The sequence below is a fragment of the Daphnia carinata genome, chromosome 9 (assembly GCF_022539665.2).
Source record: "Daphnia carinata strain CSIRO-1 chromosome 9, CSIRO_AGI_Dcar_HiC_V3, whole genome shotgun sequence".
Taxonomy (NCBI): Eukaryota; Metazoa; Arthropoda; class Branchiopoda; order Diplostraca; family Daphniidae; genus Daphnia; species Daphnia carinata.
The window spans coordinates 8,798,061-8,814,821 of NC_081339.1; the positions used below are offsets into that span (position 1 = coordinate 8,798,061).

Consider the following 16,761-nt stretch of genomic DNA (forward strand, 5'->3'; position numbering starts at 1 on the left):
TAACACCCAACAAAAAAGTACATTTTTTTGTGTTTTTTAACCGTTTTTCAACTGCGTTTTCGGGGAAACACCAAAAAAATAACCTATGGCTATCGCTGAACACAAATTAATTTCGTTTTTGTTTGGTTGTTTTCCTGAAAGCTTAGATAAAAGAAAGGTTTGCCTAGCGTAAAAGGTCTGTCCTTCTAAAATACATTTTGCTGATGCTCCGATCCGAATGACACTGTATTTTGCCGCAGGTCGAAAAACAACTCTTTTTCGATGTCCACTCCTTTTCTTTGTTGCAATGCGAAGAGCACGATATAAGACGTAGTCTATCTGATTTTGTCGCGCCAACAAATAAGTAAAAGTAGCGCGTCCATTTAAAGAAAATCCACGGTTATGGTAAAAAAACCAGACTGCCAGTGACGTTTCAACAGCAGTAGGAATCAAAAGCTTGTTCTCATTCTGACCGCAACACATAATGTAACTGCGACACAAACATATAGTGGCTGGAGTACAAAGCTGAACGTGACTTATTTTTACATTTTGGAATTCAACATCTTAAATCTCAGCTTATTTGGATCCTAATTGAAAGAAAAAATCGTGCATTTGGTAGGCAACATTTTCAAATTTTGAATTGGTTGTTAATTTGTGCTGAATAGTATGTACGTGTACTGTTAGGTCTGTTAGTTGTTATCACCGGATGGTCTGCCGCGTCGCGGTTTACCATCCTTTTGGATTTAATTTTTTCATTTCCTTCTGTGCAGTCGATTTCGTTAAATAATAATTCCGTAATGGTGGCCTTAGCCATAGCTGTATTTTATTTTTATTTTTTAGTTTATGTTTGGACTTTTATGGTGAAATTCGCGTATCGTTTTACACACCCAACCGCCTTCAGCGAATTTAATGACGCCTGCATAGTTCATTTGCCAACGGCTACGAGAATGTTGACACTTGAATTGACATCCCTGTTTCTGTTTTATATAACTCTGTTTTTTGTTTAAATACAGTTTCCAACGACGATGGACGAAAAAAATTCCACTGAAAGCTCTAATACCCCAACATCCAAGTCACTTAGCAACAGCGATGAAGTCATTGAGCACATCAGAAATTGGATTAAGTCAGACGACAAACCGAAAATGCACGAAGATGCCGTTAAACACATCGAGTCGTTTGTGGATCGAAAAATTTCTTGTTTGGAATCGACGCTGGTCGAGAGACAATACGTGAAAGTCGTATTGGAAATGTGGCTAAGAAAAAGTTTAAGAAAGGCTGTCGATTACCTTATTGATGAAACAATCGATATCAGCGTCGAAATGCCCACTTTATTGAAAGAATTAAATTCCATCAATTCATTCGAAGATATTGGCCTCAAACTAAATGAAGCGATGTGCCAACTGACAAATCTGTGTGACGGAGCATGTCAGTATCTACAACTAATACTCAGTCAGGTGGATCTTTTTAAAAATACGCCACGTTTCTCGGTTCTTGTCTCCAGTTATTTCAAGCAATTTAAAGAGTCTTGCATTGACAAAGTTTTTTCCAGGTGTCTAGATGATGTCACAAAAGATCAAATTAAGGGCAAGAGAAACTGGGAATTTTTTGTCGCACTCAATGTACTTTTACAGGTCGCCACTGAAGACGTAAGAATACAAAACGTTTTGGAGAAACATTTAATAGGAAGTGACATCACAGACGTCAGTAACGCTGGCGGACAAAACTTAATGAACCAACTGACAGAGATTTTTGCAAGTTGTAACGATGCGACTGAAAATGAATCATCGAATTGGTTGAATCAGCTAAAATCAGAAAAAGAATGGACACCTAAATTGCAAGTCCTGGTCAAAGAGACGTGCAAGGCATTCCTGTTACCTAAAACGATGATCGTAATCAAAGACGAATATGGAAAAAAAATAATCTTCATTAGAGGCGTCTCTGTGTTTGTCAACAAAGTTATTGGCGAAATGAAACGATTGAAAGAAAAAAATCCCGAAGTGCAAGAAATTCAGATTGTTGGACTGTCATCCGTTCATATCGATTGCCACCTGCAGAATGAAACCTGGCACGGGACGAACGTTGGAATCGTTGCTGATAAAATTTTCGTAGACCACGAAGTCTGCCGGAATTGCCAGAAAAATAATGTCGAGGCGAAAGGTAGTTATTTTGTGTTGTTGTTTGTTCTTATTTTAATTCGATTGCTTTTAAATGCAAAACGCAGAAGGACCCACCGAGCCGATGGAGGCTCATAATTTTGTTGACGATTTCTCCGTCTGCTGGGATGTTTCGGGCAAAAACGGTAATGTATCAAACAACACTAATAACTTTGAAACTATTTCAATATTATTTATTTGAATTATACGCAGGAGAACCTGGTGGGCCAGGTATGAGCGGTGGCAACGTACACATCATTTGTAACGAAATGTTCAACGCCAAACGATGGAAGGTTATTTCTGATGGCGGCAAAGGAGAGGACGGACAGAACGGCAGTAGTGGGGAAAGCCAACGAGAGCAAGATACTCACAAATGGTCCAAAGAATATTTCAATCAATTGTTTCCTTCCATGTCGACATTCGGAACGGGAGAACAAAGAAAACACATAGCTTCAAACGATGCAGTTAAAACAGTTCTGACGACGCTAAACAACTTGTTGCCAGTTGACAATCGCAAATACGGTAAAGATGTCCAACCAGACCATGCAGGTAATTTTTTCATTGACGGCACTGCGAAAGACGGCAGTAATATCACCGTTTCGTACTATCAGTCCAAAACAAAACGACACACACTTATTCTCTGCCAAGGTATACACCATTCCCTATGTCAGCTAAACAATTGGTTTATTGATAGTTTCTTGTACATTGGGATTACAAGGAAGCAGCATTGGACAAGGGGGATTTGGAGGTAACATCGTGTTTGAATACATGACCGAAAGAAACTCGATCCCAACAGAATCCGGCATTCCGGTTGTCGGGAAGGAAAACCGTCAACCAAGGGCTATGCTGCTGGGTGTCTACCAAGCAATGGGTTCTGATGGCGTCATAGGAACACCTGTAGGCGACGTAGGTCTCATCCACAGGCTAGACGCATCTGAGGCATCTGCAAACCGAAATCTGGCAGGTCAATACATCGGCTTCGAAAATGATGTTAGCCTTCTGATGGAATGCAATCCTACGAAACCTAAAAGGCAGCCAAATGATCCTGATAATTATTACGCCAAAATAACTAAAGGAGAATATGCGTCGATTGGTTACCACGGTCTATACGCATACGGCCAAGCCCAGCCACTACATTCGACGGTGCTAAATGCCACGAAAAAGAAGGCCATCATTCGCCAAAGTCTTGCCCAGTACGTTGTTCAAATGGACGAGCGGAAGCAGATGACACAATCTCTTCAGGAAAAATTATCCAAGGACTGGGAGGAACAAAAGTTGACAGAAAATGTTGACGATTTAGTCAATCAAATGGAAGGCAAAGAAACTCAACTTTATCAATTATCGTCGCAGTGCAGTCGAGGACTTGAGAACATTGGATCAATGAGTTTTGTGAAACCCGCCTTAAAAAAGAAACTGGATGTGAACAGCGTAACAGACACTTCTCGCTCTTTAGTCGGCCGACGGTCAGTTGGACGTCGTCCAGTTGATTCCCGGCAAAAAACACCTGTTGACGTTCGATTCCTGGATTTGATGCCAACAATGAGCGGTGTTGATAGCGCTATACACAGCATTTTTGGTCAAATGAATTCAAGTGGGTCGTTTGTTTGCAATAACGTGAAAATATTTCGCCAACATCTCGCAACATTTATTCGGCAGAATGCAACATTTCCTAAAAAACCATTAAACCGAAACAAATTGACGAAATTCATCCTCAAAAAGAAAAATCATGTCAAAGTCTCAGCTGTTGTCCAGCAGTTTGTACTCCGCGTGCAAAAGAGCAATGCGTTGGATTATCCCATAGCTTTTGACATGAAAAATGCCTATTCCGAGTTTCGACGGACGAGCAACAAAGAAAACGAATTCGACTGGCAAAACGCGACAAAAAATAAAAAATTATTTGAAGAATACGCCAGGTTTGTTGAGACGCTATCGAACTCATTGGAATCGGCTGAAGTGGAAATGCTAGCAATCATCCATGGTATATTCATCCATGTTTACAACGATCAATTATCATTTTTCAAGTACAAGGAAACACTGAATCCTGACGGTTCCAAAAAGCACTACATTCTTCATCGCGGACACGGAGAATGGCAACGTGTTGAACCCAACAAAATGGTGGCAAATTTTTGCAAACAAATTGATGAGGGCTTTTTTGAAAATCAGCCGATTCAAAGTGATTGTTTCCGTAAATTCTTAGACTCTCTTGAAAAACACAGCGCTTACCAACAGGTCATCACTTCTATGAAGATGCTCAACCCTGAACACGGTGATACACCGGATAAATTGTTTCAATTGCTTTTAAAAAGTTTCCAGGAACATGAAGAAAGGGGCGAAAACTTGAATGCAAAGTGGAGAGAAGAATATTCAACCGATCTCTGCTGCTTGGCTGAATAGATAGCAGAACACAATAATCGCAATCTCAGTCCCATCTTCTACTTGAATATTGTCAAAGATAATTTACCCGTCGACTGGAGATGCGATTTTTTTATGCTTGAAATTTACGACCAATTTTCTTGGGAAGTTCCCGATATTAATACCATCGGCAATATACAACGGTTTTTATATCCAATAGCCGATGGAATGCCATCTCTGTTGCCTGTATTACGAAAATCGGTTGCCGCATCCGACAGCTGTGCCGCATTACAGCCACAGAAATTGTTACGGCTCATGAAATTGATATCAAATGATTTCGAACAAGGTAGCGGAATCACAAGTCAGCAGTTGCCGAAGCTTGAGCTACTGCCTTTTAGCGATTGGTATTACCATTTGAGAAGCAAAAAGTGGGAAAAGGAAGTCAGTCGGCTGCCCATCAACGATTCGAGTACTCGAAAAGAGGATAAACAACTCAGGAATGAGGCCGTTTACATGTTACTGAAACTCGAATGCGAAAACAACGAAAAGTTTTGTGACGACTTATTGAAAACGGCTCCGGACTTGAAGGCGGCCGTTTTTCTTTTGCACAATGCTCTTTATTCAGGGGCGAATCCTAGTCAAGTATATGACGAAAGAAACATTGACGATATCATAAAAAAGATGGAAAAAGATGCGCCAACGAATGACGAATCAATTATGAAACAGGTATATCCGCGGATGTTGACTAACGTGCAAGAAAGAGTGACGGAATCTAAATTAATGTCAAACCAAATGAAAGAATTTGACAAACAAGAATACAAGCAGCAGCAGAAAAAAATAAAAAATTTGATCAAGCAATGGCAGAAATATGGTTTAGAACTGAAGGACAAAAAGTCAACAGTGGATTTTGTTTTTGTCTACGATTACGCCGTACAAAGAACGTGTACGAAGAAAGGAGACAAACCAAAATTCCGACTACGGGACACTCAGAGAGTGGCGATCATGACATTGCTGACATCCGAAAGAAAGTCCACGTTAACACAGGTGTCAACCGGTGAAGGCAAATCGCTGATCGTCACTGGTGTCGCAATCGCATTTGCCCTTTGCCGAAACGAAGATAAAAAGAATAAGAAAATCGATGTTATTACAAGTAATGAAGTGCTGGCTCGTCGTGATTCTACGCTGTCGGTGGCTGATGGTGGACTACGGGATCTTTACGAATATTTCAACGTCAGTGTGGCAAACAATTGCAGCCAATGGGTGGACGAACGAACCCAAGCATATAATGCAGCAGTCGTTTATGGACAATTGGCCAATTTCCAGCGAGATTACTTACTGGACCAATTCTACGGTCATAACATCCGAGGTGACCGCACCATGGACTTTGTCGTTATTGATGAAGTCGATTGCATGTTGCTCGATCGCGGTAACAATACGCTGTACCTATCGCACGACATCCCCGGCATGGAGATGCTCGAATCTCTTTACGTTTTTATTTGGGAAAAGATACGCAGTTCTTCCATCGGCTCGAATAATTTAACCGTAAGGGAATTCGTTAAATCAGCCGTTCTGTACGACCTTTACGGCGCTATAACTAAAGACGATTTAGAATTGATTCACGGTCCATTGAAGGACCAGCCATCGGAAAAGAATGCGCTCTGGAATCACTTGGTTGAAACGAAAGTAATCGACCCACAAGGACGACTGTTGATGGAAGATAACTTCGAAACAATCAATTTCAAACCACAAATGGATCCCAAGATTATCTTTTACCTCCGTAACGTGGCGCAACGCGAGCGAAGTATTCGATTACCTGAACATTTGATGTCCTTTGTCGATCGCCATCTTGACAGTTGGCTGGACAATGCCATGCAGGCACTGGAACTCAAACGAGACGAGGACTACGTTGTCGATCAAGACCGAACAGACATCAGCCCAGATCTCCATCCTCAAGTAATTATTATTGATCAGGACACAGGAATGGATCAGATCTCATCACAATGGGATGGAGCGCTACATCAATTTATTCAGCTAAACGAAGGCTGCAAATTGACACCACAAATTCTAAAAGCCATTTTCATTTCTAATGCGACTTACGTCCAGGCTTATAAAAAAGCAGCAGGCGTTTCGGGCACGCTGGGATCTGAAACAGAACGACAGTTCATGCTTGACAAATACCAAAGCCTTCAGTTTGTCATCCCAACAGCTTTCCAGAAACGTTTCTACTTGAAACCAACGCAAGTCTTTAAATCTAAGGACCACTGGCTCCTTGCCATCGTCAATGAAACAAAACATATTATCCTTCCTGATGATCAAACTAAAGCTCGTTCTCTCGTCATCTTCTGTCAATCCATCAAAGATGTGAACGTTATTCGCAATTACTTTAAAACTGCATTAGGATCAAAGCTCAATGGTGACCACATCCATTGCTACACACGTGATTATGAAAAGTTTGCTTTCGAAGGGAAATCACTTGAAGTCGGTCATGTGATCATCGCCACTAACTTGGCGGGCAGAGGCACGAATATCCAAATAAGCGAAAAGTTGAGAGAAAACGGAGGTCTTCATATTTGTCTCACTTTTTTGCCAAAAAATGAACGGATTGAGGAACAGGCGATGGGACGCTCAGCTAGAAATGGCGCACCTGGAAGTGGAATCCTCCTCTTGTACGAAGAATCGCCAACAGGAAAGAAATGGGGCGCCGGAAAATGGTTAAGTATGAAGGAGGAGCGTCAGTGGAAAGAAAGCCAACGGATTTCTCGTTTACAAGAAGATTTCAGGACAATGAAACATGAAAAAAAATTTTTTGACAAATTATTGATTTATTACACTGAACTGAAGCAAGAATTGAAAACCCAAAAACGTGGAGATCAGGAAATTAAGACAATCTGCGACAGTGTGCTGGATATATGGGCTTTGTGGCTTGACAAAACAGAGGATCATTTGAAACTAACTTATTCCTATCATACTGAGTTACTCCGCAACTTTTGTGCTGGACTTGGACTGCCAGAAAACAACACAAGAGACTGCAGTTGGATGACGCCAGCTCGGTCTGTTGTCATGGCAAAAATTTTGGCTCTGCAGAAGCCGTCGCTGTCGGAGGCAGCTGAAATTCTGAAACGAGTCATTGATTCAAAGGACAGTGATCTTTATCCTGCTGCTCATTACTACTTTGCTTTCATTTTGATTCAAGAAGATTTAAAAAAAAACAAAATTAAATTCATTCAAATTTTACAAAAATGCGAAACTATTTTGAGCAACGATATAGTCATGCATTTGTCCTTTTACCGTAAAATCGCCCATGCAACGCCTGAACCAGCCTCGTCATTCTGCTTCGTCGACGCCTACAAACAACAAAAAGACAATATCATCAAAATCCTGGAATATTTCATCGGTTCCGTCCGAGCTCTATTGGGCAGTCATCTCTGCTCATCTTCTAATCTCAAGGAAGCTGGGAAGGAAGAAAAAGAAGAAAAGAGCTTTATTAAGAAAGCTGAAACATTCCTACAGGAAATCGAATTAGAATTTGTGCGTTTCCAAAAAAAAGGAAAAACAAAGTGTAAGCCTGAACAAAAACCAAAAATTTGTCCCAAAAGAGCGGACAAACTATTTGAGCTATTGATAGAAAAAAAGTGTATCAGCTGTCGGTTCAACGACATTGATACAATCCCTAATGGGGAGGCTATCATTCAGCAAGTAGCCAATGAACACGGAATCCAGAAACTGAAGGAAAATTTAAAGTCTGTTTTTGAGGGGAATTTGACAGAGGAGCAGGTCGAGAAAAAACTGAAAAAAGAACATCCGATCCCGTGCACGAGAAAAGCGTTCTGGGAAGAGCTGAAGAAAGAAGGTGCACTTCAAGCGGTGAAAGGTGGATTATGTCCTCAAATGAAATGCGTCATCGTTTTGGAATCCGAATACGACGACGAATCAACTAAACTGAGCAGCAAAAAACTGAATCGAGAAAATCGGATTAAAATCGAAGACTTTCAGTTCGGATTGGATTCTTTCGATGGCGAAAACAACTGTCTGAACGTGCTGTACAATCCAATTTACGACAACATGGGCGACTTATTGAAACAAAAGAAAATCGTGTTCAATAAAGAGTACGTTATTAAACAACTTGGCGATGAATATCGTTGCCAAAAGGAGAAATTCGAATTTAATAAAATTGCACAGCTTAACCTTAAAAAACTTGAAACCGTCAATTTGAAACCTTCTTTCCCAATGGGGAAGGATGATTTGACCCGGGCTAACATAACTTCGAATGAAGAACGTGATTGCGTTTGGGAGGCCTTGATTGATCAGCAAACCATCGATTCGAATGGCGAGTTATTGTCCAACTACGAAAAATTCAGCTATCCCGAATGTCCTGCTTATGAGAAACCTGTCATGCGTGTAATTAGTAGAATTTTCGTAGCTGAAATAGTTAAACGTCAATGGCTAAAGGCTGACAAAGATCCCAGTTGTTTGAAAGCCATCAGTTTATTGCCGTTAAAACCCTATCGAGATTTGCTTGGTGATTTAATGGCTGCCCACGTCATCTCTGGTGCTCGAGTGACAGAAGATGCTAAGCTCATCGTGGAGGGAACTAAAGATATTGAAGACGAAGACGAGCGTGAATGTGTTCGGAAGTTTCTGAAAAGCCATCAAGCTGTTTATGCACCTAGGATGAAAAAATCTGACTTATTTCTCGATTTTATCGAAATGGATATTCTGAAGATTCCAAACACTTATAACATTTCTATGGAACTCTATATCTTCGATCTTGTAGGATTTAATCACGTTATTGACATTACGGATCGAGAGAGGTCCTGGGCGTCATATTTGGGGGCAACGTTCGCCGGTGTTGTTGGTGTAGCTTCGATTGGTGTTGGGATTTTTCTTATTAACGGTAAAATGCTGTCCTTTGGATTAAGCAAGAATTTATTGTTAATGGGAGGAGTATCAGACATTTTGTATGCCATAACGACCATCATGACGCACAGCAACTTCACCTGGTCAAATTTCACTCGTCAAAGGCTAAGAAGTGTCATGGGAAAAACGGAGCCAAACGAAATGATCAAAGCACTTTACAAAGTATATAATTCGACTGAAAACGAAGAATTTAGAAAGGCAATCAATTGGGCTGGCGGTCTAGTAAGATGGAAACGGCAAAACAGAGGCCAAACAAACAAAGGACATGAAACACTACCAGGAAGGATCGTAGAACTGACTGGGTTGGTCAACCATCAAACCGAGTTCTTCTTTCACAGCCAACTCCATTACCTTTTACAAGACGTTGACATCTTTGTACTAGGAAAAACCAAGAAATGCGTCACCAAAAACTTGACTAAAATTCAAAAGGCGCTGACCCAATTCAACGTTCTGCATGGATTCGAAACATCCCATCAGTTTGTTAGAGAGAAATTGAAAAAATTGATTTCTGATTGGACTGCAGAAGGGCACAAATGGGTCAATAAAATCGTCGACGAAATCTCGCTGAAGCTTAACGAGATTCAACGAAAGGAGGGAATATTGCTGACTCAAGAATTGGCTGATAAAGGAATTCGCTTGATGAAACCGATTTTCAATGATTACGAGATGCGAATGAGATTGATATGCGTCACTGTCACCTGCATTAGTGAATTTCTATTGGGTCTGGAGAATCCCGTCAGTCCTGAAGTCCCAAAGGCTAAAGACATCGATGTTGAGGAACTTAATCATTTTCAGAAAACAATGGCGGCCGACATTGACTCTGAACTGGGAAGACTAGTGGAAAAGATTCTAGGCTTTTTGAGGCAACAAGTTCATCAAATTACCTCCGACCAAGTCTCGAAGCTAGCAAATGTCAATTCCGAAATGTTCACCACTTTTGTGCATTTTATGTAACCGAAAGTGAAAACACTGTAATTTTTTTAATATTGCCTTACGTACTTTGAGTGGATGAAGAACAGTAATAATTTGTTTTCAAATTTTTGGATTCTCCAACATTTTTAGCTTCTCATTTGACTGATTCGTGAAATGTTACAGTCCTTCTTCAGTTTTTATCCTTATTTCATTTTATCCCTGTTTGAACACTTGAGTTTATTTTTTTTTAACTTACACCGCTGTTCTTCTTTTTTGTAGTTATTATCTTTAGGCACATCATTGGCAAAAATATACCGTAAAACACTATTTTTCTTTTTCAAGTCTGTCAACAAACACCAAATAAAAGTAGCCTACGCAAGATGTCGAGGACGATATCCTTTGCATCGAATTCCAGCAGCTATTTAACAACTGGGATGTCAAATACTGGTATCTATTTCAATGGGAATGAGACGAGAAACATAAAGAATATCAAAGAGATATGTTAGGTAAAGTTTCCCGAATACCGAAGTAAAGGGAAATATGGCAATACCTACATCCACGAATAATGGTTTCAGGTTTTCGGTAGGCTATATCTAAATTGCTGTTCTGTTTTGTTGTTGTTGTTTTTTTTTTCAACATCTTAATAACAGATCTCATGTCAGCTATATCCAACAAGGTGTTACACTTATCATGGCGCGTTACCGAAGCTATTACAAATCTGTGCGTTGTTAATGATAGACTAAATCGCTTATTGTGGTGTTTTTTTTTCTGCGATTTTGCATTAACAAAACCATCTACGGCACCTTGTTGAACTACAATTTTTTGTGTGTACAACTTTCTATTTTTGAAAAAAAAAATTAATAAGCCGAACCGCTTAACGTAACGATTTGTGATATTGTTTGACGGGGAAACTATAAGTTAAAGAAAAGAGTTGAAGAAAACTAAAAAAAAAAAAAGAGGATATTTTTTTCGGCATTTGCATTAAAGCGAAAATGGAGAGGCGTCAGTATTACAAATCTGCCTAAATGCTTGAGGATGAAAATTCTTAGAATCCTTTCAACAACGGTTATTTACGTTTTCCGTATCTTGAGCTCGTTTTTTTTTATTTTCTTGACCTAAATATACTATATTGTCACGGCCATGGATCTTTACCAAGATAGAGACGTCGTGCTTCAGATTAAAAGATAATGTGTAATTCACCACAAGGTTCCATAACACAACTGCAAAACTAACTGCTCTAACCAATTAATCAAAAAGCCCCCACAGGTGTGCCAAGTCGCCCCTTTTATATCCGGCGACGAGGGTGGTGCTCCAAAGGACGGCCATAACTGGGGCGGGATTTCCATCCTAGCGCTGTTGTCGCTACCGCGGTGACGAATCGAATATTTCCGACGCGACATCCCCCTCCTTAAGTCGCGACTCGTCCCGATCGCGCTCGTGTGCCAGGAAAATAGAAGTCTAAAATCTAATATTTGTGTTACGGGGTAGAGGGATTACAGGGTTAGAGGAATTACACGACATTGACTTCATTTATAGGGGGGAATAAAGTAAATAAAAGCATTTCTCATGAATAAAAGTTGGGGCCGCCGCCGACCCATCTAGCGCTCGTAGCCTCAATACTCACCGGCCGACCAAGAGATGGCGTGGCCAGTTAGTGTTCTTTTCCAACCACGTTATTCAGTCTCTTCTCATGTCCTCACGTTCTCGCCGGCTTCCATCACGTCCGTTTGGTCCCCTTTCGTCCTCTCTTCCTTCCCGATCGGGTGTTGGTGATCGTGGTCTCGTATTACCCGAGTTGGTCTCGCAAAAACGAGCAATATGACCGGAGCGTCCACATCGGTAGCAGATTGGTTTTCCGTCTACTGTTCGAGAAGTATTCTTCCCTCCCAGGCATAATTGTTTAGTGCCTCGTTCCAGCTCTTCTATCCGAGCTGCCATATCGCGTATTAAATTTTTTAACTCGTCATGCGACCCTGGGCGCGTGCTGTCTCGCTTTGCGTCGGACTCGTAGGCTTCTTGTTTCAACGGAGTTCGCCTTTCTTCGTAGTCAGCATACGTGACTCGCTTGGCTGGAATAGGTTCCTTCGCTTGTCCCATAAAATTAACTACCTGATGCGGCTTCTCTGAATCCTCATATGCCCTAGTATAAATTTTTAATGCTCTAAAAAATTCATCTGTCGTCCGGGGCTGTTTAATTGTCATTTCTCGCTTCAAAGGCTGATTAAGCCCACGCAAAAGATAATCTATTTTCTTCGCTTCAGACATCATAGGGTTCAGCCTACGGCACTGATTGAGCACGTCATAGAAATATCCTACGACCGTTTCCGAAGCCTCCTGCTTCCGATTACGTAGCCTAGCTTTATGATAGCGGTCGAAATCCTCCGAGCGAAATGTTTCTAAAAATCGCGTTCGTAGGCCCCTTATCCCGGTTTCGGCCTCCCTCCCAGGCGCGGCTTCACGCGGAGCAACATCGTCCCAGACCACCTGTCCTATTTGACAAGCTAGCCAATCCTTTGCTGTGCCTTCTACGAATAATCCAAAGTATTCCGCTTTCTCAGCGGGACCCCATCCATTAAAATTGGCGGTCCTCTCGAAACGTTCTATCCATTCAGCGGCGTCATCGTCTGGTCCTCCGCGGAAAACTGGTACTTCACGATACTGCGATGGATGAGCCGGTGCACGCTGAGCGGCTCCTCCTGCCTGTGCAGGTACACGGGCGGGAGGTCCATCATTTCCTCTAAATTCCGCACGTTGGGCCATTTCAAGCGTTGGTGCTATAACGAGCGGTAAAGCTCCAGAAAAATCGTCTAACCCCTTATCTCTTCCTTCCCTTGCGCACTCGTTAAAAGGTTCCTTGCTTTTCGGCTATCTTCCGTTGCTCCCTCGGATCAATACACGTTTGTTCTCCTACACCACTATCTCTCGATCTTGCTTCCTGATCAAACTTCCGATACCTACAAGAGGAATTTGTCCTCGCGTTCGACTTTCCGATCGGGTTCAGTGATACGATTCCTCTTCGCGGAAAGGTATAGCCGATCGCTTTGGCAGTCTGTGCCCCTACTTCTGAGGAACTTGTCCTCGCGTTCGACTTTCCGATCGGGCTCAGTGATACGATTCCTCTTCTCGGAAAGGTATGACCGATCGCTTTGGCAGTCCGTGCCCCTACTTCTGTAACTCTCTTTAGAGATTCCGCCTGACTTCCGTCAAGACCAACGTTGCGTTGTCCTTCCTCGCTTATCGGGGACGCGGCTAACCCTCGTAAACGCCTGCTCTGCCTAGGCGGATCCGTACTCATCCACCGAGCTACGTCTCTCTCTCCCACCCAATGGTAGGCCTGTCGGGCTTTCACTACGCGCTTTCCACAACTTACTCGGACGGGTCTCAACCTAACAGCGAATCAAGGAAATCGCCCAGGTCTGTGGTCCTGTACCACGGCAATTTAAGGCACTTTCTAGCCGGCCGGTCACACTTCCCAAGGACCCCTAAACAGCACCTGCCTCCAAGTCCCTTATTCAAAAACTTCCCAAGACCCGTGCGAAAAGAACAACAATTGCGCTTACCTTACTCAGCCTAACAGGTGGTACCCTGCATCTCCACCATGTCACGGCCATGGATCTTTACCAAGATAGAGACGTCGTGCTTCAGATTAAAAGATAATGTGTATTTCACCACAAGGTTCCATAACACAACTGCAAAACTAACTGCTCTAACCAATTAATCAAAAAGCCCCCACAGGTGTGCCAAGTCGCCCCTTTTATATCCGGCGACGAGGGTGGTGCTCCAAAGGACGGCCATAACTGGGGCGGGATTTCCATCCTAGCGCTGTTGTCGCTACCGCGGTGACGAATCGAATATTTCCGACGCGACAATATCTATAATGCTTTTTTAATCGCTTTTAATATTAGCTCACACTTGCGGGTCGCAAAGCCAAAAATTTGGTAGCATGTCTTAGTTGATTAAATACCCGATGCATATTAACGGCACCCTTTTACTGGATTGGCTGAAATAGCGCAACCATGGGAATGATTTTGGAAAATCCCTTCACCTCTATTGCCCACCATTTCGCCAAAAGTACATCCGTAATCCATTCCTCCTCTTTTTTTTTTCTTGCTAAATAGCAAGCAGCCACTTTGATTATGTAGATTTTTGAAATTCTACATAATAAGCCTTTGAAGTTTTATCGGATACAGGCAGGTACGTTGCATTTTCATTTATTTTTGTTTTCAACTTAAGCCTTCATTACTTAATTCCATCGTACAGTGTTTTTTTTTATCTTGTAGGCCCATTGAAAACCATGCCCTAGAAGACAGAAGTAAAACGAGATCATGTTTTGGGCGTGCTACAAATTCGTGGGAACCGAGAATATCAGGAAGGAAATGTTATCAATCTCAAGGTTTAAAATTGAAAAGCAGATAGGACTATACTGCATTGTATAATAGTTTGGTATCCTTTATTTCCGTTGGTGCTGGAATTGTATTAGTTATAGGTCTGACACAGCCAAACGCTGATGATGAACTGTAAACTTTCTTTTTCTATAAAAGCTTTCTTTTCTATTTTTTATAAAAATATTTCACGAAAATAGCGCAAAACAATTAACTGTTGCGGAAAGAACGTCTGTGATATCGTTAGGCCTAGCCGGGTACTCAGTAAATCAAATTTCACGAAAATTGATTGTTTTGCGTGATTTTCGCGAAACATTTTTATGAACAGTATCAGATTTATAATCCAACCCCCGTTTTATACTAATTTAACGCATAAGAACAAAGATTTTGAAAAAGGCGCGTATGCCATGATTCATTATATTAGTTACCATGGAGACGAGGCTTCCCATCCCGAAGTCTGTCTCTCGTAGCCATGGCCTACTATAATAACGGCCAGCAAGCGCGCAATACCCCCTGCGCCTAAAACTAAATTGCCAGAGGGGCCTAATACCCCAAACCAAGCTCCACTTTCCACTGTTTGGTAACTAATAAAAAATTGAAATGAGTGGGAAAAAGAGTGGAAGTAGAACCTAGCGCCGCGCGTGGCCAGTTTACGTTAGGAAAGGAGAAAAAAGGAAGATTTAAACTGGGTTCAAACTCGAGATTCCCACACGGCAATCGAGTGTTCTATCCACTAGACCACTGTAATTTTATAATCTGTCCTACCGGAACACTAGTAGCTCTCCTTTGCCATTCAGTGGCAAAAGTCGAGGAAATCGGAATGGGTGGAATGAAGCTGCGGCAAGTGGAATTCGATTTGGGGTATTAGGCCCCTCTGGCAATGTTAGTTTTAGGCGCAGGGGGTATTGCGCGCTTGCTGGCCGTTATTATAGTAGGCCATGCTCGTAGCCTAGTGCAAAAACAATTTTCCAGTAGATTTGTAAAAATTTTTGGCTTTGCCTAACGGCAATTTGTGTCACCCCTTAGTGATTCGAGACACGAGCTCATTCATGTCTCGTTTCTAACGGCTACCGCATTTTTTGCATTTTCCCATATTCTAACATAACCCACCTAAACTACTAAGTAACTTAGCTATACGTTGATAGGGGGCATTTTTTTTTAAGGGGGGGTAGTCGGATTTTTTTGGAACATACTGTACAAAGGAATCGCAGTTGTACGGAATGCAAGCGTGCTGTTCAATTTTAGAGCTTAATAGAAAATTAGAATCCTAAGCTAAGCTTCCAATTAAGGAAAATTACGGTTTTTAACACCGAATATCTAGAAAATAGAATGTGCTGACCTCTAGTGGCAATTAAGGGAATAGAGTACAAGTTGGCAATCCATCATCACATAATCCACCATCATTCTCATCCGCCATCGCCATTCGCTAAAACCGCGTGGAGAAAAAAAGAAGAGAGAGCCTAAATCGACAAAATCTAAAGCCGTTAGTATGGTCGGCTAAGTTCGTTTTATTAGAACAATTTAAATGATTGGCCAGAGTCCTATACTGTACAGCGATTTAACGGAAAACAAGACAGGTTTACGAGGTTCAAATTTTTGGCTTTACAATTTTTGTTACAAGACGAACTAAAAATAGTGCAAGAAATTGACGATTGTTTCACCTAACCAATCGTTCTCACGACTGGCGGCGCTTAGAGGTATTTGTGGCAATATACATTTTCATAGAAACACTGTGCGCGATTGAATTGCAATTACACTATTTGCTTTCATTCTCTCGTCTCCCTGTTGTAAAACTGTGATTGGAAAACTCTGGGATCGCAAAGTCGCAAACCAGATTTGTTGTTTGTTGCCGAATTTTTTTTACATACAAAGCCCGTTTACATTATTTTTTTGTCAAAAAATTGTTCGAAAGAAAAAAATATACATTTTGTAAAAAGTTATAGTACAGCCGCTTGTTTAAAACACACGTCAACAAGAAATTGATTTACGGACGGCTTCGTCTTTCGTCAGTTTTTCAAGGAGACACTTCCCACCCATCCACATAATTCGGAGTCGGGAATTCGCTT

General features: G+C 41.5%; 2 protein-coding genes across 2 annotated transcripts; both read left to right on the forward strand.

The window, feature by feature from the left end:
- The first annotated feature begins 442 nt into the window (after positions 1–442).
- Positions 443–4,669, forward strand: LOC130700934 (uncharacterized). Its single transcript, XM_057522926.2, has 5 exons — positions 443–594; positions 993–2,136; positions 2,201–2,278; positions 2,346–2,780; positions 2,851–4,669. Exons 2-5 carry the CDS (start codon positions 1,005–1,007, stop codon positions 4,524–4,526), a joined length of 3,321 nt encoding a protein of 1,106 aa, XP_057378909.1. The 5' UTR covers positions 443–594; positions 993–1,004; the 3' UTR covers positions 4,527–4,669.
- LOC130700927 (uncharacterized) lies at positions 4,532–10,486 on the forward strand. Its single transcript, XM_057522916.2, has one exon. The coding sequence runs from the start codon at positions 4,620–4,622 to the stop codon at positions 10,353–10,355; it is 5,736 nt and encodes a 1,911-aa protein (XP_057378899.1). The 5' UTR covers positions 4,532–4,619; the 3' UTR covers positions 10,356–10,486.
- Positions 10,487–16,761: the final 6,275 nt, after the last annotated feature.